The following is a 27,681-nucleotide window of genomic DNA, read 5'->3' on the forward strand; positions in this document are numbered from 1 at the left end:
CACACGGTTTCAAAATACACTTTAAATGATACAAATTCAATCACTGTTAATGAAAGTCATGGAAAATTGCTTATTAAGCTTAAATTATAGATAATGTATTACAAAATATATGTAGATCATGAAATGAATAGTTTTGTTTGAGAAAATCACCAAAATGATGTCCATTCGCAGTTTGATGTCTTATTCCAAATTCACATAATACAGTGTTATATTCATACATACATGTACATGAATTTAATAAAGAAGTTGAACATAATAAAGATTTGTTTTACAAGTATTAATAATAAAAAATAAATAAATGTATTCATGTTTCGCCAGATTAACATATACTGATGATGAAAACAATTATTTGTTATTAACTTTCATAGAAATATTGGAAATATAAGAAAGAGATTGGTTAAGTTTTAAAGGTGCTATGAGAAAATGTAACAAAAGTGTGACAGACGGAAGGACAAACTGGCAACTATATGCTCCGCCGAAATTTTATTTCGGAGAGCATAAAAACTAATTACTAGAGAACATTATATTTACAAAACACAACAACATTAATCTAACAGTATTTACAATTTTACATGCAATAATATATTAATAATTAATATCCAATGCTAACACAAACCTTTAAACATCATGTATATTTACATAACAAACAACATTAATTTTACAGTATTTACATGCACAAAAACCCAATGAAACATGTATATATTTACATAACACACAACATAAACTTTCATGTAACTCATCACCCTTCAATCCCATGAAGATGCTTTTCCGTTATCCAGCATATATTGAGAGTAAAGTAAGATTGAAATCATGGGTCGGAGTGGGCCGACAAGATACAGGTTATTAGTAGTCTATTTATGTTTTGATACAAATTTCCTATGTTTATTCCGACAACCTTTTTATTGGGATTATATTTTTTATGCTTGACATGTTTGTAGATATTTTGTTTTTTGTTTATTTGTTAAATAGATTTGACGATGGTAATTTCAGATTTATGTAAAAATTGTCGATTTTATGTGCCTTTCAACAGATGCAGCCAGAGCAGGGCGAATAGACAAGAAGCCGATGACGCTGCGTCGAGGGACCTGTCATCTATGCCCTGCTCGGCGACACCTCTCGTGGCTATTGTTGACGGGTCAGAGTGGGCTGACAAGATACAGGTTATAAGTAGTCTATTTATATTTTGATACAAATTTCCTATGTTTATTCCGACAACCTTTTTATTGGGATTATATTTTTTATGCTTGACATGTTTGTAGATATTTTGTTTTTTGTTTATTTGTTAAATAGATTTGACGATGGTAATTTCAGATTTATGTAAAAATTGTCGATTTTATGTGCCTTTCAACAGATGCAGCCAGAGCAGGGCGAATAGACAAGAAGCCGATGACGCTGCGTCGAGGGACCTGTCATCTATGCCCTGCTCAGCGACACCTCTCGTGGCTATTGTTGATGGGTCAGAGTGGGCTGACAAGATACAGGTTATAAGTAGTCTATTTATATTTTGATACAAATTTTCTATGTTTATTCCGACAACCTTTTTATTGGGATTATATTTGTTTGACATGTTTGTAGATATTTTGTTTTTTGTTTATATGTTAAATAGATTTGACGAAGATGATTCATCCATTGCGTCGCAGGCTCTCTTTGCATTTAATACGTAAATCTCTGATATGATGGTGAACATGATTTTGTCTGTAATATCAGATTTATGTAAACAAAATTGATTATATGTGCCTAGCAGTTGTATGTTAGGTGCCTACATACATGCATGTACTCATGTTTTCTGAATATAATTTGTTGCATTAGAGACATGGTATTTATTTCCCAGATGTAATTTTAAGTTATAAATGCAATTGTCGTTCATAGATTAAAACAATGGCACATTCTTCAAGTGGTGTTCTCACTGTATTTATGGAAAAATTTTGTTGTTCTGTTTCCTCTAAATTTCCGTGGCACAATTGAACACGCTCATCACTGTAAAAAATATAGTGATTATTATCAACACACCCAACAGTAGTGTAGTGTTGGTGGTGATGATTGACAGACGCTTTGAACTCATAGGTCTCGTTGTTAATAAAAATGTTATTATCAAGAGAGATTCTCTTTTGTGCACTACGATGAATATTTATTATCAGGAGACTGGGCGGTCTGACCAATTCACGTTTGACCTCATGTAACTTTTCACCACAATGTTCACAATTAAGCAATTTCTGTTCCATTAGCCATTTGTTAATGCCCTCTTGTATACGTATTTGTGCTTCTTCTATATCTACAAGATTGATTAAGATTCTTTGGGATCGGAATTGTTCTTTGATTTTTGAGGAACTGCAACTTTGACATGTTTTTGTAGTTTTGACAGTTCCCTTGTGAATTTGGCAATCGTATGTTTGATCAAGACGGTCAAAAAGTTTAACAAGGAACTCATCCGCATCGTGTTCTATTCCTAGGCGCCAACCAGGGAGCAGGGACTCTGTTAGTTTTATAATTGGCATTTTAGGGAGATCCCTTAGGGGTAAATTGTGATGCCGATAGGCACGATTTACAACCTCATTCAGTGCACAAAGAGGACAAATCTCATTTTGAAGGTGGTAACCAGAGCATTGCTGGTGCAAGTATTGACACTCCCTTAAGAAGGCATCAAAACTTCTGGTATGGCAAAGAGCTATAATTGGGGCATTCAAAAAGCACACATTATTTCCACTGTTTTGCAAACCTTTAAATGTTTGTCTGGAAATATCAGGTCGAGTTTTTAGGGACAGCAAATTTTCATTAGGTATGGGATCAAGAGGTGACAATTTTTGTTTTGGGGTTGGTAATTTCCTTTTCTTAATGTCACATGATGGGCCTCCTAGAGATAACTTATCGTCAAATTGTCTTTTTAAAACCTTTGGTTTAACAGATTTGTTCTTTTGGTAATTAGTCAAGGTTTCATAATCCTCTTGACTTATGTGTGGTGCTGCTTCAGCTACCAGATATTCCTGGGTTTCGATCAACTTTTCAAGCACTCTCATAATAACATTTGTATCGGTGTCTATGAACATAAGTTGCACGATGCGAATCAGTTCCTCTTTGTCCTTTTTGATACTTAACCTTTTTGCAAAAGCTTTATCTATGATACTGTCTGCCAAATCATTATAATGAGTAGTCCAAAATGGGTCGCCACAGTTTTTATGTCGGTACATGCGTTCAGACTTAACTTTTACGGCTTCTTCAAATGCTTGTGCATCAAGAACATTTTCCTTAAGCCTTTGTACTTTAAGGTCCATGTAATTTGGAAAAGTACGTATATGAAGATGGGCGGGACTTCTAACCCTAGAAATGGCAACCAGGAATATGCCAGGCACATGAAACCAGCCATCCAGATCAACTTCAGCCAATGGGAAATTAGCTCCTTGTCCTTTAAAACTTGTTGCTGCATCTCCTCCTTCGAGTGGCAAGGCGATTCTAATCATGGGTATGTTTGACTTTGTCTTCCCAGCTTTTTGTTTGTAACTTTCAACAGGAGGAATTGGGACATAATTTTCGCATCCTGGTAATCTTAAAATATTTGGGCCCGAGTAATTGGAAGCTTGTATTACCATAAAATCAGGCATTTCTGGTGGGTTACTAGGACCCTGAAACTTACAGGTCATGTGTACGCCTGAAGGAAACTCATCAACAGTATCCTTACAATAAGGAACATCATCAACAGAAAGCAATACACTCTTTGGGGGAATCTGCTGTACTTTTCCACATGTATCGATTGGTTTTGTAGTAATGCAGTCCTGTAATTCTCCTGTTTTCAAATCTGCACTAGTTAAAGAAGCAACAATGCTGTCCCTGTTATATATTGGTCCCACCAAAGTATGTAATGATCCATTGTAGAGACCTATACTTGGAGCAATGTTACGTAAGAGCATGACTCTCATTCCCCTGCATGCGTGCCAGCTGGGTGGGGCACCTTCAAATTCTTTTGCAGACATTGCTCTCAGCTTGTTTTCTTTTGCTGCTGGACGATGTATTGAGTCTATTCGCATTATCGGATTTCCTGTTATTTTGTGATGTCTGAGAAGAGCTTTTGCGTTTTCAGACTCAACAGTTGACCTATTTTCATGGTTTTTTGAATGAAAATGATACCCATGGATGATATGTGCACTGTTCCACTTCCCGTCCATCTTCATATCACGTTCTGTTGCACAGTTTTTTCTAAGGAAAAGCATTTCTTTTTCCCTGCATTTTTTACCATACCTCATATTGACAAGCACTTTTCCAGTGAAACATTGACTAATGGGATCAACATCTGTTCTTTTGACTTCAGTCAAAAACACAGCATCAAATTGGCCCAGCATCAGATCTTTCCGACAAGCAGTAATATCTTCTGATAAAAGACGATCTTTAGGCGATGTTAACGATTGCCATTTGTCATAGTTTGGAATTGTTTGTAACGGTGGAAATTTGAAGACCTGTCTAAACCTTATCAAACCATTAATAGAAAGGGAACTGCATTTTTTGTTTTCATGCGTGTAAGAACGAGCGCTCCAGAGAGGTTCAGCTGCAATCGGAAGAATCTGTGCTGGGTCCCCAATAAGAACAATGCCAATATTGTCGAGATCAATGTTGCACTGAATCAGTCGTTCAGTTACAAAGGCAAACATCTCTCGTGACAGCATGGAAAACTCATCAACAATGAGGAGAAAGAATTTTTTGGGGTCAAAATTGAGCATAAGTCTGGAATATGTGGCAGATGTTTCTTCCAGACGCAAATCTTTTTCATTTAGATGGACAGGTATACAAAAAAGTCGATGCAAAGTCTCTGACTTGAAGTACATCTGACTTGATGCAGCTCCTGTGGGAGCTGCAAGTTTGATTCTGTCTGTCCAAGTGCTTACCTGTGCATCTGAATCAGGGTTAGATTGTAAGAGGCTTATTACACTGCTTATGATGCATTTTAGTGTCCAGCTTTTTCCAGTACCTGGATTGCCCATTAGAATGAGACGCAAGGGGTTTGGGGGAGGTGCTTGTTTATTTTTTTCCCAATTTAATCTAATTTTAACATAATCAACAACAATGTCATGAGCCATCTTTTGTTTATCATTTAATGAAGATGCTTCAAATGAATTACTTGACAAAACTCCTTGTGTGTTTGTGAGATTTGAAATATGAGCATGTATTTCAGCCATAGAAGGTATAACATTCTCTCCTAGCCAGCTCTTCATAAAATCAACACCTTCAGGATTGGCTAAAACGTCAGAATCACTGAAACATGGCTTGGAATCTATGCCCTGCTGCGGGGCAGACCGCAAGCGATCAACGGGGTTTTGATAAAACTGTTCATTTCCGGGGCGTGCTATCGGTTTTGAAGCGGAATCGTAATTACTGCTTTTAATTTTGCTAAGATTAGTGTCATCAGTTGCATCTACTGCACAAGCTTGCTGGTTTTCTTCGACATCTTCGTCTGAGGATGAATCTGAATCAGAGTTGTTGTTTCGAGGAAGATGGTGATGTTTCCAAAATTTGTATGCCCATGGTGGAAGTCCATTACCATCAAGAAATGTTTGATTGAATAGATCAATCCAAGCTTTCTTTAAAGATTCTGCATCTTCAGCAATTGGTGAGAAGTCAGTAGTTTTGTGGCAAGGAATCTTCCAAAGGCAGAGTGTTCTACAATAGTGCCAATATTGTTTTCCACGGGGATTTGCCATTCTTATACCATGGCAAGGTATGAGCTTTAATGCATTCAATCTGCCATTTCTTGCAGTACTTCTTCTTTTAAATTGTAAGAATCTTGCACCATCATTGGGTTTAATTTCTTTAACATCAAACAAGTCACAAAACTGATGTAGACACATGTTGCATTGTATCTCTGCCTTCAGTTTTGGCGACTCTTTGCCACATTCGATGAAAACAGCTGTTGTGCCATGTCGCCCATCAAATTGTTTAATGAGAGGTGGGAGAATGTAATCTTCGCCATCTTTTTTATCATAGTCAGTTCTCAGCAGAGACAAACCAGATACACTGCAACTTTTGATGTTAACATTTGAAAGAACATGTGGGATATTTTGATTGAGGTGAGTTGCCTGAAAGATAGATGTTGTTCCAGCAATGGCATGGCTATTGTACATTTTTTGAACAGCACCTTGATTTATTGGTTCACCATCTTGCAACTTCTCCATTGCAGTTATGAGCACTTCATTAGATGTTTTAGTGGGAATTGCATCTTTAAAGGCATATTTAGTTACATACTCTGTAGCAGAGTCACCAGTATCTGAAAAGAACTCAAGATTTAAGTCCTGCACCCCATTGTCTTTATTTTGGCAACAACTAACCTCTATTACTGGAGGTTTTCTGAGAAACTCTGGCACAACAGCTTTGTCATCAGCATTGCTAAGAACATGCAGAATCTCAAAAGGATCATGACCATTAAACCATTTGTCGTTACATTCAAACTGAAGTTGAAAAATTTTCTTATTGTGTTTGTCAGGCTCAATGGTGGGTACTTTATTCATTGGTTGCGGTTTTCGCCTTTTACAGGTAATAACCTCTGTGGACTGTTTATTCCCTGTTTCCTTGCATGTTGATTGCTTTTTCTTAACCACTGCACATTTATCTGTTTTTGAAGGCTGATCGTTTATTCCTGTATGACCTAAGTGGCGACATGTTCCATTGACAACAGTCACATATATTGTGTCCAATGTTGAAAAATCACCGGTTGTGAGGGCATTGTCTATCACACTTGCCATGTTCAGTCTGCAGATGGCGGAGGTCCTTTCATAGATGAAATCAAATGTCTTGTTTTTACCATCTGCTAGTAAACCTGCATTCCAGTTGGTGTAGAATGGTCGCATATATTCAATGTAATCCTTCCTAGCATGATCCCAACAGTCGAGTACCCTAGTACGGATAGTGTCTTGAACAAGAGGATTGTCGAGATCCTGGCCAGTATTTAAACATTCATCTTTGGCACTCTGAAGGCAGTTTTGTATATTAAGTTTCAAGCTGTCCATGTGCTGACTGAATTCACGACTAAAATACAGCCTATGAGCATGTGGATTGGCATTTGCACCCCATTCAAACCGTGTAAAAAAGGCATCACCATCATATCTAATTCTTGATAAAAACGTTGTGTCCAGCTCTGCCATCAATGCGCACATAAACGATACGATGCTTGGATACTGTAGTACGTTTCTTCGCCGACCTTCCAAAAATTCTTGGTCACTCTGGATGGAGAGGGTCTCTGTACCTGGACAGACGTTGTGAATTGCCGGGTGATGGTTATACGGTGGAGCACGAGTCTGGAACAGCATAATTGACATTGGCATTTTGTCTTTTCGCCAAGGAACACTTTCTTCCCAATCCCGTTGAACAGCTATTGCATCATCCCTTGACCTTTTCCAGAATGGAGCTGTATCCGGTATTGATGACTTGAACATCATTAGGTTTGATACGGTCCAGTCACGAAGCTCTGCATTTTGCATTAAATCCTCTTTTACAGGTATTCCAGTTGTTTCAAAGGCATCACTTTTCAGAGCGAGCTTGGCCTTTCCCTTGCTATGTTCTCGTTTAATCATGCTATGAACTAGAAATTGAAGCTCAGTATTGACCATCGCTCGTTTTTGTGCGCATACCCAATACAGGTAAGCAAATTTGTAGCTGCCTGATTTATTTTTAATGCTACGAGGACGTTCTTGGTGTGGACATGCATCACCAGTGAGGAAGACATCCGGGAAAGCCATTTGTAGGTATCCTTGTGTATCCTCAGCAACAGGGTTCTGGCGGTCCACATCTGGTGCTGAGATCCTTTGTAACACTGTGTTTTGCATTCCATTCTTGAGAATTTGCTCTGGGTTTTCAGACAAGTTAGAAACTCCACCCTGTGCAACACTACCTGAATCTCCTTCATCATTGCTGCTCTCCCTTAGGAGAAGTTCTACTTCTTCACAACATAGGTAGGTTAGGTTTTTCAATTCATCTTCAGGTAATAATACCTGTTCAATGTTTTTTTGTGATGCATTTGAAACATCTGTGCTAGGATTGAGCCATTTCCTCTGAACACCGTACAAGACAACATCAGTGAGTGTTATTTTTATGGTTTCATTTGGATCTTGATCATGGTTAAGTTTGTCATTAGTTTGACTCTCTAGTATGAACTTTGCTAGATCGTTCCATATTAGATTTGCAATTTGTTCCATGTTAAGGCAGCTGGATGTGGCTTTTTGATTTTCAATTAGAATCGCATCTTTTATGCCACTTCCGATAATAAAACCAGAGTTTATCCATTCAGAGAACAGCTGAATAGTTAATCTTTTAGAAGCCCGCTCATGGATTAGCTCAACATTGATTTTTCTCAAACCATTTGGGTAAACAGCAGTGCTTGTATCTGATAGCTGACTTGCTAGATTCTCCATGGCAGCTACTGTAAAAGGTGTATGAACCTTATCACAGTACCTGTAAAATGGTCTTTTGGTACCATACACAGGACAAGTCACTTCACGCTCCATAAGCTCTTTTGCATGAACAATCTTTGCCATATTAATTTTAGCTTCATTAATGCTTCCATCTTCTTGCTTAGAGACCATGATAACAAATGGCAACTTTTGAAAAGTGTGCCAAGGAAGAGCTTTAGTTTTGACTGGTTCTTTTATCGCAAAAGATATTGATCCATATCTGGAGAATGGGATATTATTAGTTCGAGAACGCAATATAACTATTACAGCATGGATCGGTGATAGAACTAGTTTTTCAGCCTGCGATAAAGTGTCCATGAACATTGAATGCTGATATGAGGCCTCATCTTGAAAAATATCAAGAGCCATCAGATTTTCAGGACCGTAAGGGTTTATATTTGAAATATTGTCATTAATAGATTGCTGACTGTCAACAGTGGTTCCCTGAGAACTCTCTTCAGCAGCAGAATTTTTGTGCAGCAATGTTACAATTCCATCCTCAATTTTACAAAATTTTGAACAATTTGTACAAATCCCTGTTACTGTTTCATCATTATAAACTATAGCACTTGAAAATGCTGAGTCGAGAGTGACACTAGACCCTGCTAAGACCTGAGACTGTTTTAAAGCTTGCAGAAGAAAAGAGTTTGACAGTGGAATCTGTTGGCCAGCTTCAGGGACCTGTATACATTTATCTGCATCTGCTTCAAATCCTGGTGAACACATTCCACATTGAGAGCAATGAATCATTTTCATGGCACCATATGTTGCATGGAGATCACGAATTCCACTTAGATTTAGCACAGTGTGCCGAGCAGATGGGTCTTCAGATGACAGCTCGCTATGATCTAACCATGATTGACAAACAAGAGCTTCGCGTGGTTTTGTTATATTAAGCTTTCCTTTTTTAAAATGGGGGATTTCTTTATAAGACTTAAATCGACCAGTTGTCAAAGATTGAACAAACTTCACACATGCCGAAGGCAGAGACTGAGTGTATACTGCCATGCCTTTGATTATGTCAAATTCTTGACTCGTGCATGCATATTTTGCCATTATCTGAACATGTTCAACACCTGCACTAACTTCGCTTATTGTTTTCAACACAAAAGCAACTGGTGTCAGTTTTGACTCGTGCAGACTGTTGTATGCTACCCATAGTTGTGGACTTTGTTCAGAACATGGAAGAGGAATAATGTCATTTTCCTCATCACATGAAGTGCCATGAAGCAGATTGCAGGAGAAATGTACTTGTTTATGAAGGTTACCATATACATATGAGCCCAAGACAAACTTTTCAGCTGCTCTCTTTCCTAACCATCGGACTTTGCTGCAAAGATTGCATTTTCTAAGGTAAAATTCGCTCGTGTCTGCTTCTGTTGGTTCTAATACTTTTTGTAAAGGCAAGTCCGAGTCTGTCTTAAGTTCCTGTTTTGCCTTAGAAGAGGAAGATGTAAATTTGACATCAAAGTTGATCCTTTCATTATTAGGACGATCCTCATTACATTGAGGCCCAGCAAAGTTCTTTAACAACTTTTCGTGTCTTGAATAATTGTGGATAATTTCTGAATGAACGTCCCTTAATATTTCCTCATAGTCTGTGCAACTTATGAGTCGTGTAGTTGGGTTTACCAAATATTCAGCCTTTACATTTTCTCCATATCTTTTTGCAACTAGCTGCAAGAAAGTTGTTTTTCTGTAGTATTTTATTGTGCCCTTTCCATAATAATGAAGGCGCTCTAAATTGCAAGCATCTTCATGGGATTGTGGTCCACGATTTGGCTCTAAGCCTTCATCTCTACAAGCTTTTGAACATTTAGTGTAATAAAGATTTACTTCGTGTAGAAGTGAAAGAAATTGACCCTCATTTGTCAGCACTGAGTTTATTGGTAAGTTTTTTTGATTTGCAATGGCCTTCAAACGAATCCATGAATACCAACGGAAAGCGAGGGATGATCTTTCAGTAGTTGGTATTCCTCTTGTTAACATGTTATCAAGGCGAATTGAATGACTGATGTCTGAGCCTTGAATGGTATACTTTACGATGCAGTTATGATCATTTTTATACTCCCAGGGTCCAAAAACAGAATCCTGTAGACCAAAGTCAGTTGTGACGGACAAAACATTAATTGGGCCAAGAGTAAGCAAATTTTGTAAAGTTAAAATTTTTGTTGTTGTTTTATTTACATTTGTATTAGCATTGGATTTTTCTATACTTTCCTGTGTGGTAGACTGAGCAACCATATACTTATCCTTTTTAACAACATCATCTGGTCTTCCTTCCTGCAATATTAATTTTCAACGGATAATTTTCATTGTTTGAAACAGTGAAATTATCAGATTTAATTCACTGATATTTCTCTATAAACCATCGGAAAGCATAAAATAAACATGAATAATTCCAATTGCACTCTGTGAGATAAGATTTTAGCAGCATTTAATACTAAGTCTCTTTCATTTTGATAATCCACAAAGCAACCATGCACATCAACACAGTAATCTTCATTCAAAATGTCAACTCAAGACTTGGAAAGCTTTCATGTGCATCATTGTCTACTCTCACAGCGCTTCCGTTAGTGGACGTCCTGGCGTAAATTACGCCCGAAATTGGCAGTCGTACGTCAATTATGCAAATGGTGGAAGTCCCTTGGACGTCCGATAATCCGCATGAATGTACGCTATTTTCTAATACACAACACGTTCAAATGTCAACAGTAAATGGGGTTATTCAGACCGTTTACTCCGCACAAGAGCTACTGTTTTCAATGATTTTCTCAGCGAGTGGCCAATATTGATTTTTCCAGCTCTCAATCAAAGTCTTCTTGGTAAGCGCATCAGCCAATCAGTTCTCAGGCAACCGAATACACGCCGACCCCACGTGAAGCTGTATACAATAATATTAGCAATATAAGCGACCTCTGCATTACGAAGTTTTTATTCAGCAATCAAATATTAGAGTCCACGCTTTCCCCGCGGGAAGAATGACGTTACGTTGTGCATGAAGTCTAATTTTTGCATGATTTTCATCTGTACACGAAATACACGAGAAATGTTTATTTGTTGCTAGAATTTTCGTAACTTTCCGTGAATAGTAAAATCCTGATTTTTTTGGATAATACTTTGATTATACGCATTTGAAAATAAGCAGTCTGCATAATAAACCCATCCCCTGATCGCCAATGCGATGAAATCTCGGCTCTGGAGATAGCAAATAAACCGACAAATTATCAATTTACGAAAATTTGTTCGCGTGCGCGATCATTTGAGAACGAATTCGGCATTTCGGAAATGTTCATTTGGTACCGATTTTCTCCGGTATTTTATTTATTTATTTCTGATTTGTTAGCAGATGGTAATGACATGGACTGCAATTGACGAAATATCTTCGCTAGTTTCTCTCAAATCGCGTCACGTGATTAACGCATGTTCAATGGGAATTCCCCCATCCCATAATTCAACTTGTGTATAATGGCGGATGGTAGCAGACGTCAATATTGTCCGTATTTTGGTTTTGAAAATAGAAATCGTAATACTACTGGATTATCGGGTAATGGATAGAGTTGGAACATGTACGTGTATTAAAATTCTAAAATAAAAGTGGGACTTTGAAATTTATGTCTGGGACGTCCAAAATTTTAGGCTTGGAATTCAGGACTTCCAACTTTTAAAAGCTAACGGAAGCGCTGCTCTCATCTCAACTGTATTATCGACTGCGACTTTCATGGTAGACGAAGCACCTTCATGGACATGTTTGTCGACATAATTGAAACACCCATGTCAGTGTTTTCTTTCCTTAAAAATTTGGGCCTTTTTTCCGATTTCCAATGGTCATTACATAAAAAATCAAAAGAGGCGACTTAAGGGGTGTATTGAAGCTTCGGAAGCAAAAAAAAGCCTTTATGTGTAAAAAATTCACACCACATGAATTCATTCAACCAGATTCTCAAGAACCAAATAACCAAAGCATGGTTTTGTCAATAATTCATGAACCTATAAGCTCATGCGTAAATGACTGTGAATCTGAATCGGTTAAAAACCTTCAGGTTCATTGTCCGGGAGAACAGCTGAGCCATGGACACAGCAATAGCCCTGGCTTGAAATAATTAATTTAACAAATAAGGAGTTATGTAAGATAAAATTTTAGAAATAGGGGATAAAATAATAATTAATTTTTAAAATAGGGGGCAAAATAAGAATTTGACCAAAATGTTATCTGGAGCTCTGGGTACAAGTGCGTAGCATGTCAGACTCAGGACTCCAATAATTTACTTTTTTATCAACTTGCAAAAAAATTGCAAGTTGTTAAAATTTTAACTCGCATTTTTTTCTTTCCGGCTTGCAATACAAGTTGGTTACAATCAAAGCGCAAGCCACGAGACTGATACAAGCACTTGTAACAATTGACTTGCGTAACATTCCTTTTATTATATACAAAATTGAATCATTTAATTTAAAAACAAGAGCCGTCTCCATCGGAAGACATATCATCTACTGAATGTCATAACTAGGGTAACTGACATTTTGTGAATTGTTCAAGAATATATATTTTCCGATATTTTCTGACATACAGTAAGAGCACTTACGTTATTTGTTGAATTCAAAATATTTCAGTGTTGAAATTATGATATAATTACTGCTCCTTGTTTAATTTTTTAATTAAAAATAAAGACATCAATTTGGAGTTTTTTTCGTTTTTCAAGTGTTATAATAATACTTATTACAAAATTTGAATACGAAAAAATTTATTATTTTAATTGAACAGTTTTTTGCTTCTCTTCAAAATATAACAAAATGTCAGTAACGCTACTTTTTACATTCAGAAAATGACACGTGTTTGTAATGTCAATTTCGAAAATTTGGTAAAAAACATTATTTCCACCTTATGGAAAACAGCCCCAGCGAATATTTGATCTGAACACCCATCGCGGGGGTCGTTTGGTAAGCGAACACCGTAAAATGAACACCGCAACGAGTGGCGTTTGTCAAAGTACACGTTGCCTGTACTGTACGTCATTCTAAATGCAACAAATGAAAAAAATGTTTTACATGATTGGAGTATTCATAAATAACTCGGTATATTGCCTCTTTTGCCTAGAAACTTTTCTGGAAATAGCTTGTGGAATTCCAAATTTCGCCATAATTTTACTACCGGACACCAGGTCTGTCAATATTAGAATCATTTCCGGATTTTCCAAATTATTACCAGAACAATCCGAGGACCGACGGTATTTCGGAAAGACTGCACTGGGGGCCATGATTTTTCACTGATCTGGACCATTTTCGAACTCGTCCGAGATATCAATAAAACCAATGTTTTCACCAACTTTCATGATAATTGGGCAAAAATTGTGACTTCTAGTCTGTTTACAAGGTTTTTCTTGTTTTTGACCTACTTTTTGACCCAGCATGACCCAGTTTCAATCTCAATCAGGACATCATTGGAACAAATGTTCTGACCAAGTTTCATGAAGATCGGACAAAAAATGTGGCCTCTAGACTGTTTACAATCAAATGTGGACGGACGACGGACGGACAGACGACGGATCAAGACCAATCACAAAAGCTCACCTGAGCAATCAAGTGAGCTTAAAAGTGAAAATGTATAAAAATGTCGGTTACATTACTTATAACATTCAACACTTTTTCGAAACCTAAACCAAGATTTTAAAAGCTAAACACGGACCCTAAGTTCAAGGTCAAGGTCAAAGGGGTCAAAATTTGTGTGTGTATGGAAAGGCCTTGTCCATATACACATGCATACCAACTGTGAAGGTTAAATGTGAAGTTACATACAAATTATAAGAAATTTTAAATCTAAACGTAAAAGTGTGACGGAAGGACAGACGGACAGACAGTGCACTATAATTATGCACTCCTTCGGGGGAATAAAAAATGAGTTTAAGCATTCATAATTAACGAAGAATGAATGCTCTTATAATTTTCTTTTTTCAAAGTTACTTCATTAAAAGTAGTCCGGCTAGTATGGTTATATGGAATTGGAAAACTTGTTAGTAGTGTAATACGGGAATTATTTCTGTGCACAGGGCCCTCAATCTATCAAATCTGCCGCCGAATTTCGGCGGCAGTCCCCCACCTGAAAAGTATACTTTTTTCCCCTTTTGGGGGAAAAAATTCCCCTTAAAAAAAAAAAATGTTTTTTTTTTAATAGAAAGATGTGTCTCCTGATTATTATATCTCAAATCTATTTCAATTTAATTTTTTCAAACATACTAAATTATGAAATATGCAATGAATATAGTGCAAACATGTACAAATGAAATAATGAGAGAGTAAGTAAAAAAATCCCCCAAAAAGGGAAACGCCGCGAAAATTCCACCTCCTAAGGGCTGCGGACCCCTTCCCCAAAAGTAATGTGAGGGCCCTGGTGCAGATAAATTTTACTGATTGATACAACTTGTATGTTTTGGGAACATAAAGCAGGTATATTACTAGTGACCTGAAAATTAACAGGGGTCATCTGCCAGTCATCATCAATGTACCTATGAAGTTTCATGATCTTAGGCGTAAGCATTGATGAGTAATCATCCCAAAACCATTTTACTATTAAGAGTCACTGTGACCTTGACTTTTGACCTAGTGACCTGAAAATGATTAGGGTTCATCTGCTAGTCATGATCAATGTTCCTGTTCCCAAGTTTCATGATCCTGGGCATAAGAATTCTTGAGTTATCATCTGGATACCATTTTACTGTGTCCAGTCACTGTGACCTTGACCTAGAGACCTGGAAATCAATGGGGGTCATCGGCCAGTCATGATCAATGTACCTATGAAGTTTGATGATCCTAGGCGTAAGCATTCTTGAGTTATCAACCAGAAACCATTTTACTATTTAGAGTCACTCACTCACTGTGGCCTTTACCTTTGACCAAGTGACCTGAAAATCAATAGGGGTCATCTGCCAGTAATGATCAATGTACCTATGAAGTTTCATGATCCAAGGCCTAAGCATTGTAGAGTTATCGTCCGGAAACCATCTGGTGGACGAACCGACGGACGGACCCACCGACATGTGCAAAACAATATACCCCCTCTTCTTCGACGGGGTGCATAATAAATGTAAATAGTTTAATTTTCTATTATCATTAAAAAAAAATCAATCAACACATATTTCAAGTATTCAGAAAAAAGTCTACATATTAAGTGAAGACAATCATATCGTGTACAGAATGTAATAACTTCTGTAACTAACATTTTGTATATTTTTCAGGAGAGCATATTTTCCGAAATACATTAAGAGCACTTATGCTACTTTTTGCATTCAAAATATTTCAGTGATAAAATTATGGTAAATGCTTCTTTCTTAACTTCGTATTGTTTTTAATGATATCTCAATTTGTAGTTGTGTTTTGTTTTACAAATTTTACTATAACACTGATAATAAAATTGAAATACTCAAAAGTATTTATTATGTTAATAAAACAGATTTTAGCTTCTCCTGAAAATTTAACAAAATGTCATTTACACTACTTATAACATTCAGAAAACAACACGTGTTTGCTTATTTCAATAAGGAAAATTTGGTTAATTTTTTTTTAAATGAGCAACTAATTTATTCCAGAGTGAGGGGGCCAGGGCCGCTACACTAAACAGATAAAAGCGCTGTTGTCAAGTAAGTAAGTATTAAGGTAAGTATTCATACCTTTTTCTGTTGAAACTGTCGTTTCTTTGGTCTCCCACGCCCGCGGGTATTTCCAGTTCTGTTGTTATTCATAATTGTTTTGAATCTATTGAGAAAAAAAATATGGGTTTATATCTACATGTACAACTGTTTAGGAAGTGACTACAGGTATGGATCCGTACCTCTAGAATCTCGTTCTAGGGGTATGGATCCGTACTTCTAGCCAAAACCACTAGGGTTTTGCTACAGGTACGGACCTCCCGTTTTCACATATTATATGCCCTTTTTCATAGTTAAATTGTTCCACACGTATGTTAGATCAATAACAACAAAGTATTTACATTAATTTTAAATCAAATGCAATTTATCCGGTCGAGAGGACTTGTTTGTTTACATTGTTCAGGTCAGCAATAATAACCGAGTAACACCGGTTATGGTATAATCTATAACTGCTTCTGTACATAGTGAAAGCGTTGTCGTCTCGCGGATGGGAGCATTTTAATTTAATAATTGTTAAAAAAATAAATAATCTTATGATAAGACAAAAAATATTACCTTTCTGTATTTCAATACTGAATGTATTATACTTACGTTGTTAAATAAAATGCTCTGCCTCGAAATGTATCATTTTAAATTAAATTGAAGTATTTGGAGGAATTGCTGATTTGAAGAACTTTTATATAATAACTTTAATTATTTGTATTAATTGCTGATTCGATTGAACTTTAAGATATTAAAATGAACAAAGGCAAACTTTACACACGGTAAGGCTTTACAACTTCGGTAGTTTGCATGTGCGTGTACTCAGCGTGTCAAACTTTGAAACATCTACCGAACTGAAACAACGTCTGTTTTCCACGTGTACAGTTAGTAATTGCCTTTATGGAAGTTACTTTCTGCAAACAATTTAAGGTAAGTGTGAACATTTAAATTGTCTTCAATAGGACCAACAGTGTCTTTAATGTGCTTTCTGACGTGCTTTAGCGCATTTTTGGAAATGGTTATTACCTTTAATTACAAATTGAGTGCAATATGAGCACATACCAGCATACAGTATGGTGGCCGTCTCTTTTCGAGTTGGGGAACAATTTCCCTCTTTTCTAAGTCTCCAGAGTAAAATAGAACAATATCAAAGTGCTAACAAAATTCAAATGTACAGACGCAGTTCGCGTTGTCTTGCAGCTGCTAAAAGTAGGTGTCCAAATAGAGTGTTCAAGGAAGAAATAAAATATTGGGAATTATACAGTTGCATAAATGGCAAGAAGCAGTTTAAAGCACGTGGAACCGGTGCTCGCAACCAAAGTTGTCAAGTGATATATATATATATATATACTGGCATGACATGTGATATGATACTGCGATGTGACAAAATCCACCTTATGGTAAAATATTTGGATTTTGAGTTTTATACTTTTCGAGTAGTTCAATGATTTCTGATTACAACGGTATGTCTACTTTGTTAATGTGTTCAATATTGATATTGATATGAACTTTTATAAAATATGTTGTTACCGTTTTTGCAAAGCGACGCCGCAAAATTACTGAGGTTATTCATAAAATATTTTAAAATATCAACCGACAGCAGGGGTTTTTCAGCACTGTCTGCGCCTCCGGGAAACGGAGGCATTCCCAAAGCAAACAGACCCGTTCCCAATCGAATATTGATTGCGTTTTTCCTAATTCCAAAATAGATAATCTTCCAAAACCTTAAAAAGTAAACATAATTTATATCGAAAGAGTGACTTCCCTTCCTTCGCAACGTAATAAAACCTTTAGTGACACAGAATTTTTGGTGTATTTGCCGGATGCATTTACACTCAGCGATGACGTTCGAACTGTTCCGCATTATACAAAAGAGTATTTAGAGCCGCACAATACACATTCTATACCATATCTGTAGACACTTATTTTCAATCATGGCTTCGCACATTAGTAAATATAATATTAAAAAACACGAAAAATAAACGCTAAAGGATGTGTAACGACATCATCGATGTTTTCGAAACGCTCAGAATCTTCCGAAATTACTGCCGCGAGTAACCCTGAACATACAGGCTCGTACTACGCAGCAAAATGTAACAGCAACAGAAGTAATGCCAGGGCTGTCAATCACAAAATCTGCAACTGAATGCTCAGAGCCTTGTAAGAAAGTTGTAGTTCAATCGTCATTTAATACAATTAAAGAATTAAATGAAATACCCATGGCTCTATTTTAGCTCGGCCAAAAATGTTGCTGTAACTTGTGTTTGGGCAGTGTTTGTTTTGCATGGGTTTATATAAAGAAAAATGTTATACCACAGACTTATTTAACCCTTTCCCCGATAGATGCGTGTAATCCCGAGTCTATCGATTCCCCGATACATGCATTTATTACCGTCTCTATCGATTACCGCATACATGCGAATTTGTCCTTGTCTATCCATTACCCGATAACAGGGCTCAACATTAACAGTTGTCCTATTGCCCCTGGCAAGTAAAAGTTGGGTCCGGGCAAGTTATTTTATAATCTAGTTGTCCGCCCGGGCAAGTGCAAAAAAGAACAAAGAGCATTTAATTTAGACTTTAATTGCAGTAATCATTTTGTTAAATGTTCAAAAGAAAAAAGGTTTTGTGGTGTATCATCTTGATCTTTATTAAAAATTATGAGATTTACAGTTAATGTGATATTTCATGTTTGGGCAAGCAGCTTTACGTTCAGGGCAAGTAGATTTTGTAAGTACTGGTAATGGTTTTTCAGTTAATGTTGAGCCCTGCGATAATCCCGTATATTCCCAATGTCCATTTTCAAATGCAAATTCTGATTGATATTGACGACAAAGTGCTTAAAAAACTCATTAACACAAACATCGGACATTTTTCTAAAGTATCACATGAATTTCGGCATATGTTTATATTTAAAGATCTGATCAAATAGGTGTCCAATCGGTACAAGGGTAGTCCAACACGCGTAAATAAATTAATGTGGTGTGCGCGCATCGTGTACAGTTAATGTTCTGTTACAAATTGTAGCCAGAAATAAATACATGTATATGCCCATGATATTTTCGTGCCAAGTCTTTGTTTGGACAAAAAGCGTGCGAAAATAGGCGTGAGTGTATTTATTTAAACACAAAAACTGCTTAGCGCAGCTAACGATGTAAAAGCTTCGTATTGAATTTCAATTTAAGTATCGGGGTATCTTGCAAATGATTTATACATTTCCTTGAATAAAATAAACGCTGTATCATTATCATTTTTTAGTTCGTTAAATATTGCAACAATTATTGTACTGTATCTGATTGCACACAAAGTGCCGTGTGCAGTTCATGAATATTCTTTTACAACGACCAATTAACAGCGTCATCTATATTTAGATTTTATGCAATATGTACAAGTCATTTTCTGGAAATTTGGGAGAAAGTAAAAGTGATTTTTCGAAAATAAACCGCTTTTTTTCCATTTAATTTGTCATAATTATTTATATTTTATGTTGTCTGTGTATGTTTGTTTGGTTCTCATTTATCTTATGAAAATTAATATCGTAATAATAAAGTTTAAAGCAAGTCCCATTTCCGAGATCATTTACGAGAATTACTTCGATATATTTACTGACATATAAAATAATGGTTTTGACAGACGACACGTGCTTATCTAAAGATATTATCGCTGCTTGATTGAGCAATAAAACAAAGACGCCGTCGGCGGTTTTCAGTAGGCCTTTTGTACTGACCAACATAATAATTAATCATGCATTACATTTAGGGATAAAACACACTGGATACTAGACACTGGGCAATAAAACGCAACATAAATGCAATAAATAGAGGCATTTTGACAGCAGACTGTTGAAACTCAGTACGAATTTCCACACGACCAATCTGAATGAAATTTGATCGTCTGTCTTGTAATGAATAAAGGGAAATCAACATACAAAATAACATAATTAAAATAAAAAATAACTTACAATTTGATTGCTATCGTTTTTCTAGGTTTATATAAAGTAATTGTTGAAGAAATCACGGTTATCGATCACGCTACCAGCTTAATCGAATTTTCCAATATGGCGCCGCTATTTCGACCTCTGGCCTAGTTGAAAATTCCCAAACACGTGCTTTTTAATGTTAAATGCAACGTACTTTATATCGTTTCCAATTTATAATTCTGGTACCAAAAGAAACATCAGAGCTAATATTTTGTGATTTTCTATGCAAAATAATAAAAAAAACATTATATTTTGAAGAAACTTTCATAGACTTTTGGACTACTTTTCGTCGCGTAGAATTAACATAGCACAATTTCGCGAATATCATCGGAAACGTTTTTCATTGGTGAACATAAATATATCATTCATTAATATTCAAATGACCTTGTCAGGTCGCAAATGTGTTGTAAACAACCGGGTGTCAGCGCAGGTACTCGAAAATGCAGTAAACAAAGGAAATGGGACACAGACCAAAGACCTATCAATATACAATATATGTATATTGATAGGTCTTTGCACAGACGTTGTACTTGAATCCAATATAGATTGTTAAGCAGCGAATATAAACTAAATATTATTAAAATTTATATCATATTAAAGAGAATTTATTTTTCTTTCAATCTGCATTTATATTATTTTGATTTTATTTAAGATACTTTATAAAAATAACTTGCAATGGAACCACTATGCAGATTAGCTGATTTTCTTAGATCTTTCACTGATAAGATAAGATCTGCTGGGGTTGCTAATATTAATAATATATAGGTTTCATTCAATCGTAATACACATACATATAATTAAATTTTGTTTAATCACAGAGGTTTGTGATATTAAAAATAGTACGACGTTGTGTCAGAAATAAAAGTATTGACGGTTGAGTGTTGATTTTCCATTAAAATGTAAACAAACTTATGAGTGTTATTATACTGTCCCAGTATAATATATTAATAAATGTGATATAAAAATACATATTCACTCGTGTATTTATTAACTTTGAAGTAAACACCCCCAGTGTGCTAATGTTTGTATCCCTACCGAGATGCATGCAAAATGCAAGTTCAAATAAGCCAAGCTTTAAAAAAAGTTTGTAGCTTTTAATTACAACTTCGCTGAAATGGTATATGAAATAAATTTTAACCTTTTAAATCTGCACGTAAAGCCAATAAATCTGCGCAGATTTTTGTTAATATTGACAATAAACTGCATGTTTTCTTACCGTTAGTATCTGACAGTCCGTTGGTCACTTTGTGGAAGATCTTGCAATTAGTCCGTTTAAGTTATTATTGCCTTACACTTTTCAATATAAATTTATGAACTTTAAACAAAATGAGTAACTATCTAACTATTTAACTGACTAACACGCGCGTTTTTTTTCCCAATATCCGAGACATATTACTTTCGCGCTTTGCCCTGAATGTCTGGCTTTTAAAGTTTACCGCTTTTTTTGCGAATACAATGACGTTTACATATGAATTGGCCAATGAAAATTTCGGAGGGATGACGTAAGGCGCCAAAACTGGCGCGTGGTTTTTCCCGGTATAGACCCAATGTGTCAACGCTGTAAATGCGCGCTTAGCATTGTGGGAAACGGACTATTTCCAGCATGGCGCCCGTAAACATTATGAACACGGAAGTAAAAATAGTAATTAATTATTATCAAAAACAGGCCTCATCAAACCGGGTCAGCCATGATATATTCTTGGATGCAGTTTGTGCTTCAAAAGGAGCTACTATTCATGCCAGCCTATCGATGTAATATTCACTAATCACGTTGCAATGACGGTTATCTTCGAAATAATAAATACATATTTACAATTTAATACCTGCAGTCCTGTTGAATTTTGAGGACGTCATCGATTCAAAATAAACGGATGTGAACATTGCAAGGAATCTAACATACATGTTATTTGTGAGAGGATTATTTAGGGATGAAATCAAATGGAAGTTAATGGATTAAACATTTGAAGGAGGTCGTCATGGTATCATCATGTCTCATCATGAACATTTGGCACTTTCATATATTTATTGATCAGTAGATACTGAAAATGCTAAATGTGCTAATCGCAATATCAAACTCAAAGTAAAACAGGTAGGATTTTTACAGCTTTGTTTTTCTTAACATAATATTGTATGTTTTCCATTCAATGTTTATGCTCATTTTTATATAATTTACTAAATGTATTCATAACCAGAATAGTTTATGAATGTATAAACAAAAAGATACATTAACAGCATGTTTAACTATTTAATAAATATGCTTAGCTTAGTCTTTTGGTACTCTTCTTTCATGTTTATTTTTTTTTCCAAATTACTAAAACTTTTTTGATAGCAAGAACAAATTGATTCAGTACAATGAATTGCATTTGCAATGTTATAGTGGGAACAATATTTGATTAACTCAAATTTGACTAAATCAACATTCGAGTCAAATTAATCAAAGTTGTTTGCACAGATAATTATTGCCCATTCATACTGCTATGAATTAATGGACTATAACACCTATATAATATATAGGTGGTACATAAAGCTTCAAAGTGGTACATAAAAGGCTTGGTACATAAAAGGACTGGTACATAAGGTGTCACATTGAGCTAAAGAAACTTCAGCGTACAGTTTATATAGTATTGACAGACATGTACTACTACTAGTCGCCTTGAAAGTCGCACCAGTCAAAAATCATAAAAAGCGACATTTAAAGTTTTGGTAGCCAGAACTAGGTATCAGTGTTTCAATAATGTAGTGTTTCCTAATTATGTATTGCTTAGGTTGTTTTGTTTCGAATTTGCATTTTTTTTAGAGCATCTTCAGTCATTTTGCAAAGTCCATGTTTTTTTTGTAATAAGGTAAATTATGTTGCACATGGAAATGCGTGGTAAGTAATAGTAGTAGTAGTAGTAATAGTAGTATTAGTAGTAGTAGTAGTAGTTATTGTTGTTCTTGTTGTAGTAGTTAATTAATTAGTAGTATTAGCAGTAGTAGTAGTTGTAATCGTTGTGTTTTTATTTGTATTGAATTCTGCTCATACAACACAATGATGCAGCTGCTAATGATGATGATAATGAATATGATAATGCTGCTGATGATTGTGATGATGATTATATGATGGGACTTAGGTCTCAGAAAATTTGTGAGGTTTAAACACAAAACCTGCTGGATAATAAAACCATTTTATGACAAAAGAGCTAGATTATAGAGTATATAATAAGTATAAAATTGGAAAAGTTACCATTCAATGATCACGTGGGCTTCATCAACAGCAATGCATGAAACAGTTATATGATATCTTTTTGAAATGTACTCAATATTGCTCTTCCAATTGTTGTGCTCAGAAATGCTTCTGGTTGGGCATACACCAATGAGTACTTTCCTTCAATTATTTCTTTTATATTTCTAAAGGCCCATTAACAATACTGTCACCCTTAGCAGGATTAACGCACGATCTCCCCCCCACCCAAGATGTTTCCTCACCAGACATTTTCCCCCATGACGTTTTTTCCACAAGCATTTCCCTCCCCCATTTTAGTTTTAGTGCTGATGCTTCCCCCCCCAATAAATGTATAATTGTTTGGTTGAAGTATAATCTTGATTTATTATCAAAATGATTATATTCCTTATGAAATCTTTAATTAACTTTATCTATGAAGCAGCTTGTTTGTTGTTTTCTTTGGATTTAGAGTTCATATTTTTTTGTTAAACTGTTTAAGGAATGCATTTAAATCATTTGTAAATGCATCTTGGTGTACTATTGGAATAAATGGAATATTCTCAAAATCTTACTGAGTATCTTATACATGTTGTTGTTTTAAATCCAATAAAATAGGATCAATTGATGAATTATTTCAGTTTAAGTAAACTTGGGCTGGGTTGTGGAACTGTAGTTATTTGTTGTTTTTTAATCCAATAAAATAGGGTCATTTGGTGGAATTCATGCATTAATATGTATATAATCCAATTATTGGATGTCACTGAAATTTTCATTTTTACTTATAGCTAATATAGACTAATTTAAACAGAATTGCACTGTCCTTGCACATTATTTCATTATAAATAATATAATTAGCAAATGTAATCACATATTGATATTTTAATAATTTAACTAAATGATATTAATAATATTTAAATTTGCACCAAAAAAACTAGGGTAGGTAGGTAGGTAGCCTAGGGAATTTTATTTTATTTTGAAATTATCAGTGCTGACAGTGAAACATATTTGTATAGCTTCTTCAACATCAGTTTTTCATTTTATGACCTGCAACAGATTCTATGCTTCTTTATATTACTATGGTAAGTCATAGAAGTGTTATATATTTTTCAATGATAGAATGTGCTTATCTCATCTAATGAATGACTATCCACCTTTTAAGATGTCACCTAATCTAAATGCATTAATACAATAGTTGTAATTAATATAAATTGTTATATTTGTAACATACTATTCCACTAAAAATTACCATTAAAGAACATCAATGCTGTGCTTTTACTAAATTTTTCAATGATCTCAATTATTGAAAGAATTTTTTTTATCAGGCACTTATAAAAAAAATGTGTGTACTAAAACAATTGGTTATGAACAAAAATTGGGTACAAACTATTTTGGGTACCATTTTTTTTTATAAGGAAATATCGGGTACCTGAAAGTATACCGGGGTACCAAAAAGTATCATTTGAAAAGAGGGCCATGATGGCCCTGTATCGCTCCACTGTTTTTTCTTTGCCAAAAAACGTTCAATGCGCATGGGTTGAAATGTACTCAAGCATGTGACTTTCTCTTTCTATCCATAAATCAGTGAGTAATACTCAATTAAAGCTAGGCACGGCGTATAAAATCAAAACCACTGGGCCAAATCTGCTGAAACTTGGCTGCATTATAGATTATGGTTGAAACAAGCTACAGAATGAGCACTTTTGAACCTGAAAGCGTAAAACATTAACCGATAATGGACAGCACAAAATGGGTCATTTTGTACAAAAATTTAAACTTTAAGTGGCATTTACTTTTAGACATGAGAAAGTTGCAAATTTTTAATATTCTGCAAACTTCAACTTGTTTGTTTTTTTTACAAATTCAGAAGCATTTATGCTTGGAATGTATATAAACCCTGTTATTCAATGTCAAAGTTGGCCAAAAATCACAATACAATTACAAAAATGGCTAAGCAACAATGCCCCTTTAACATTATTGCTTATATTTAATTGTATTATTTAAAGAAATAACTGTGTATATTTAATCATAATGGCTCTGTATTTCACACTTGATAGGCCACTGCTGGGGCTTGAACCCAGAACTCATCTCACATTGTAAGATGCGTTTTTCAATTAAACTACAATGACTGTATCGTGTGAAGTTTTTTTTTTACATATGATAATTCATTAATCTCTTATTACATGGTAATTAGTTTAATCCTCATTGTAGACATTATATTTGAATAGTTTAATAATAATGGGAATAATACAATTATTTATAACATATAAATTAACATGCAATAGAAAGCATTCCAGAAACACCCGCGCGCTCGAACGTGCCCTTTTCACAAAAAACTGCGCGTTGAAAGTGCCCTTTTCACAAAATACTGCGCGATGAAAGTGCCCTTTTGACAAAAAAGCCCCCCTGCCCTTTTCAAATCCTAGCTGGAGCACTGGCATCGGTGTAGAGATAAAGAAATTATAGTAAAAGGCAATTTTGGGTGGGCGTGGCCTATGTGGGCGGGGCGCCCCAGGGTTGGTAATGGGGCTATGCATAGTTGAGATTAACCGTATTGTCATAAGAGAGGTTCAGTATCAATTTGAAGTGAATTGGTGTAGAAATGAAGAAATTATAGTGAAAGTAATTTTTGGGTGGGCGTGGCCTATGTGGGTGGGTTGCCCCAGGGTTGGTAATGGGGCCATGCATAGCTGAGGTTGACAGTATTGTTATAAGAAAGGTTCAGTATCAATTTGAAGTGAATCGGTGTAGAAATGAAGAAATTATAGTAAAACTGCAATTTTGGGTGGACGTGGCCTATGTGGGCGGGGCCCCCCAGGGTTGGTAATGGGGCCATGCATAGTTGAGATTGACAGCATTGTCATAAGAGAGGTTCGGTATCAATTTGAAGACAACCAGTGTAGAAATGAAGAAATTATAGTAAAATAACCTAAAAAAATGAGTGAAAATCTCTGACCCGGCCCCGCCCCAACCCCATAACTTTTGACCCAGGGGTCAGATCAAAATTCCAAATAGTGCAGGGTCGCACATATGCTCATAGCTACCATGTGTGTAAGTTTCAAGGTTCTAGTGCATATAGTGTAGGAGGAGATAGTGGCCAGGATGGACAGATGGACGGCGGAGATAACCACAATATCCCCACGCTTTTCAAAAAGTGTGGGGATAAAAATTAGCATGATGCAGATATTTTAAAATAAAAGTTTGTTTAAGGTAAACAATATTGTTTAACGGTAATCAGTAGCGTGTTTTACGACATCGGATTTTGGGAGGATATACAACTCAGGTACAGTCTCATATCACCGGGTACGTTTAAGTATATTTTCCGTACCCGGGGTACATGTAAGTATACTTTAGAGTACCCAGGGTACATGTAAGTAGTACCCGAGCCGACAATGACCAATCTAGCCTTAGTAAGTGAGTGATGGTGTATGAGATATACACCCTCAGTAATTTCATACCATACGAGAATGAGCTTCGCTGTTTGATCAGTTTCATATTTTCTTTAATATCACGGATTAGAGAAAAAAAAACCTCTGTCATGATAAAAAACAATGTAAATAGAGGGACAAATGTTTACTTTCCATTCATGGTAGATTTAATGATTAATTTTTCCAGTGTGAGTCTTTGCATATAGTATACTGTTAATTTGTTTAACAGTTTAAACACAAAAGTTGTCCTTAAATTAGGACCTGTGTCACACAATATCATTATAAAAAAAAAGAAATATAGGCATATGAAATGGCCGTAAACAACTTTAAATAAAAAATAATTACGAATTTCATTAAACTGAAAACTTTTTTATAATAGACTTGTTTTTTTCCCTCAATTATTGAGTATTATAGATAATTTTTTACCCATGGGGGTAAATACCCCCACTTTTCAAATCATGGGGGTAAATGGTCAAATTTTGCCTTGGTTGAAGAGTAATTTGCTAAAAGTAAAACCAGAATATAGCCGGGGTACAGACACTCTACTTTAATAATGTTAAACACAATTAACCACTAACTATATTTGTATTCCTTCATATTAGTAGGTTTCTTAATTTCGTGTTATTTTAACTTGTTGGCAGATTACATTTAAGAAGATCTTCGTCCTTATTGTCCACCACCGTGGCCAACGGAAAACTTTTTTGCCAACTTTCAACAGTTGTTATCCCCACGCTTGTTGAAAAAAAGGTGGGGATATTGTGGTTATCTCCGCCGTCCGTCCGTCCGTCTGTCCGTCCGTCCGTCCTGGCCACTATCTCCTCCTACACTAAAAGCACTAGAACCTTGAAACTTACAAACATGGTAGCTATGAGCATATGTGCGACCCTGCACTATTTGGAATTTTGATCTGACCCCTGGGTCAAAAGTTATAGCAGTTGGGGTGGGGCCGCGTCAGAAATTATCACTCATTTTTTTAGGTTATTTTACATTTACTTCTTTATTTCTACACCGATTCACTTCAAAT

The 27,681-nt window shown here is 35.6% G+C and overlaps 1 protein-coding gene and 1 long non-coding RNA gene across 3 annotated transcripts; one reads left to right on the plus strand and one right to left on the minus strand.

Annotated features, from left to right (window-relative positions):
• The first annotated feature begins 1,035 nt into the window (after window positions 1-1,035).
• LOC127881325 (uncharacterized) lies at window positions 1,036-16,140 on the plus strand. Of its 2 annotated transcripts, none has more exons than XM_052429086.1 (4): window positions 1,036-1,160; window positions 1,352-1,481; window positions 3,264-3,457; window positions 16,007-16,140. In XM_052429086.1, exons 1-4 carry the CDS (start codon window positions 1,066-1,068, stop codon window positions 16,032-16,034), a joined length of 447 nt encoding a protein of 148 aa, XP_052285046.1. In that variant the 5' UTR covers window positions 1,036-1,065; the 3' UTR covers window positions 16,035-16,140. The 2 variants fall into 2 exon arrangements, with proteins under 2 accessions (XP_052285046.1, XP_052285044.1); XM_052429084.1 differs by lacking the exon at window positions 16,007-16,140 and adding an exon at window positions 7,835-7,962.
• Window positions 11,240-21,489, minus strand: LOC127881328 (uncharacterized). The gene is made up of 2 exons (XR_008050011.1): window positions 21,244-21,489; window positions 11,240-16,172 (listed from the first exon to the last, which is right to left on the minus strand). It is a non-coding gene; the product is annotated as an uncharacterized LOC127881328 (long non-coding RNA).
• Window positions 21,490-27,681: the final 6,192 nt, after the last annotated feature.

Source organism: Dreissena polymorpha, chromosome 5 (assembly GCF_020536995.1).
Source record: "Dreissena polymorpha isolate Duluth1 chromosome 5, UMN_Dpol_1.0, whole genome shotgun sequence".
Taxonomy (NCBI): Eukaryota; Metazoa; Mollusca; class Bivalvia; order Myida; family Dreissenidae; genus Dreissena; species Dreissena polymorpha.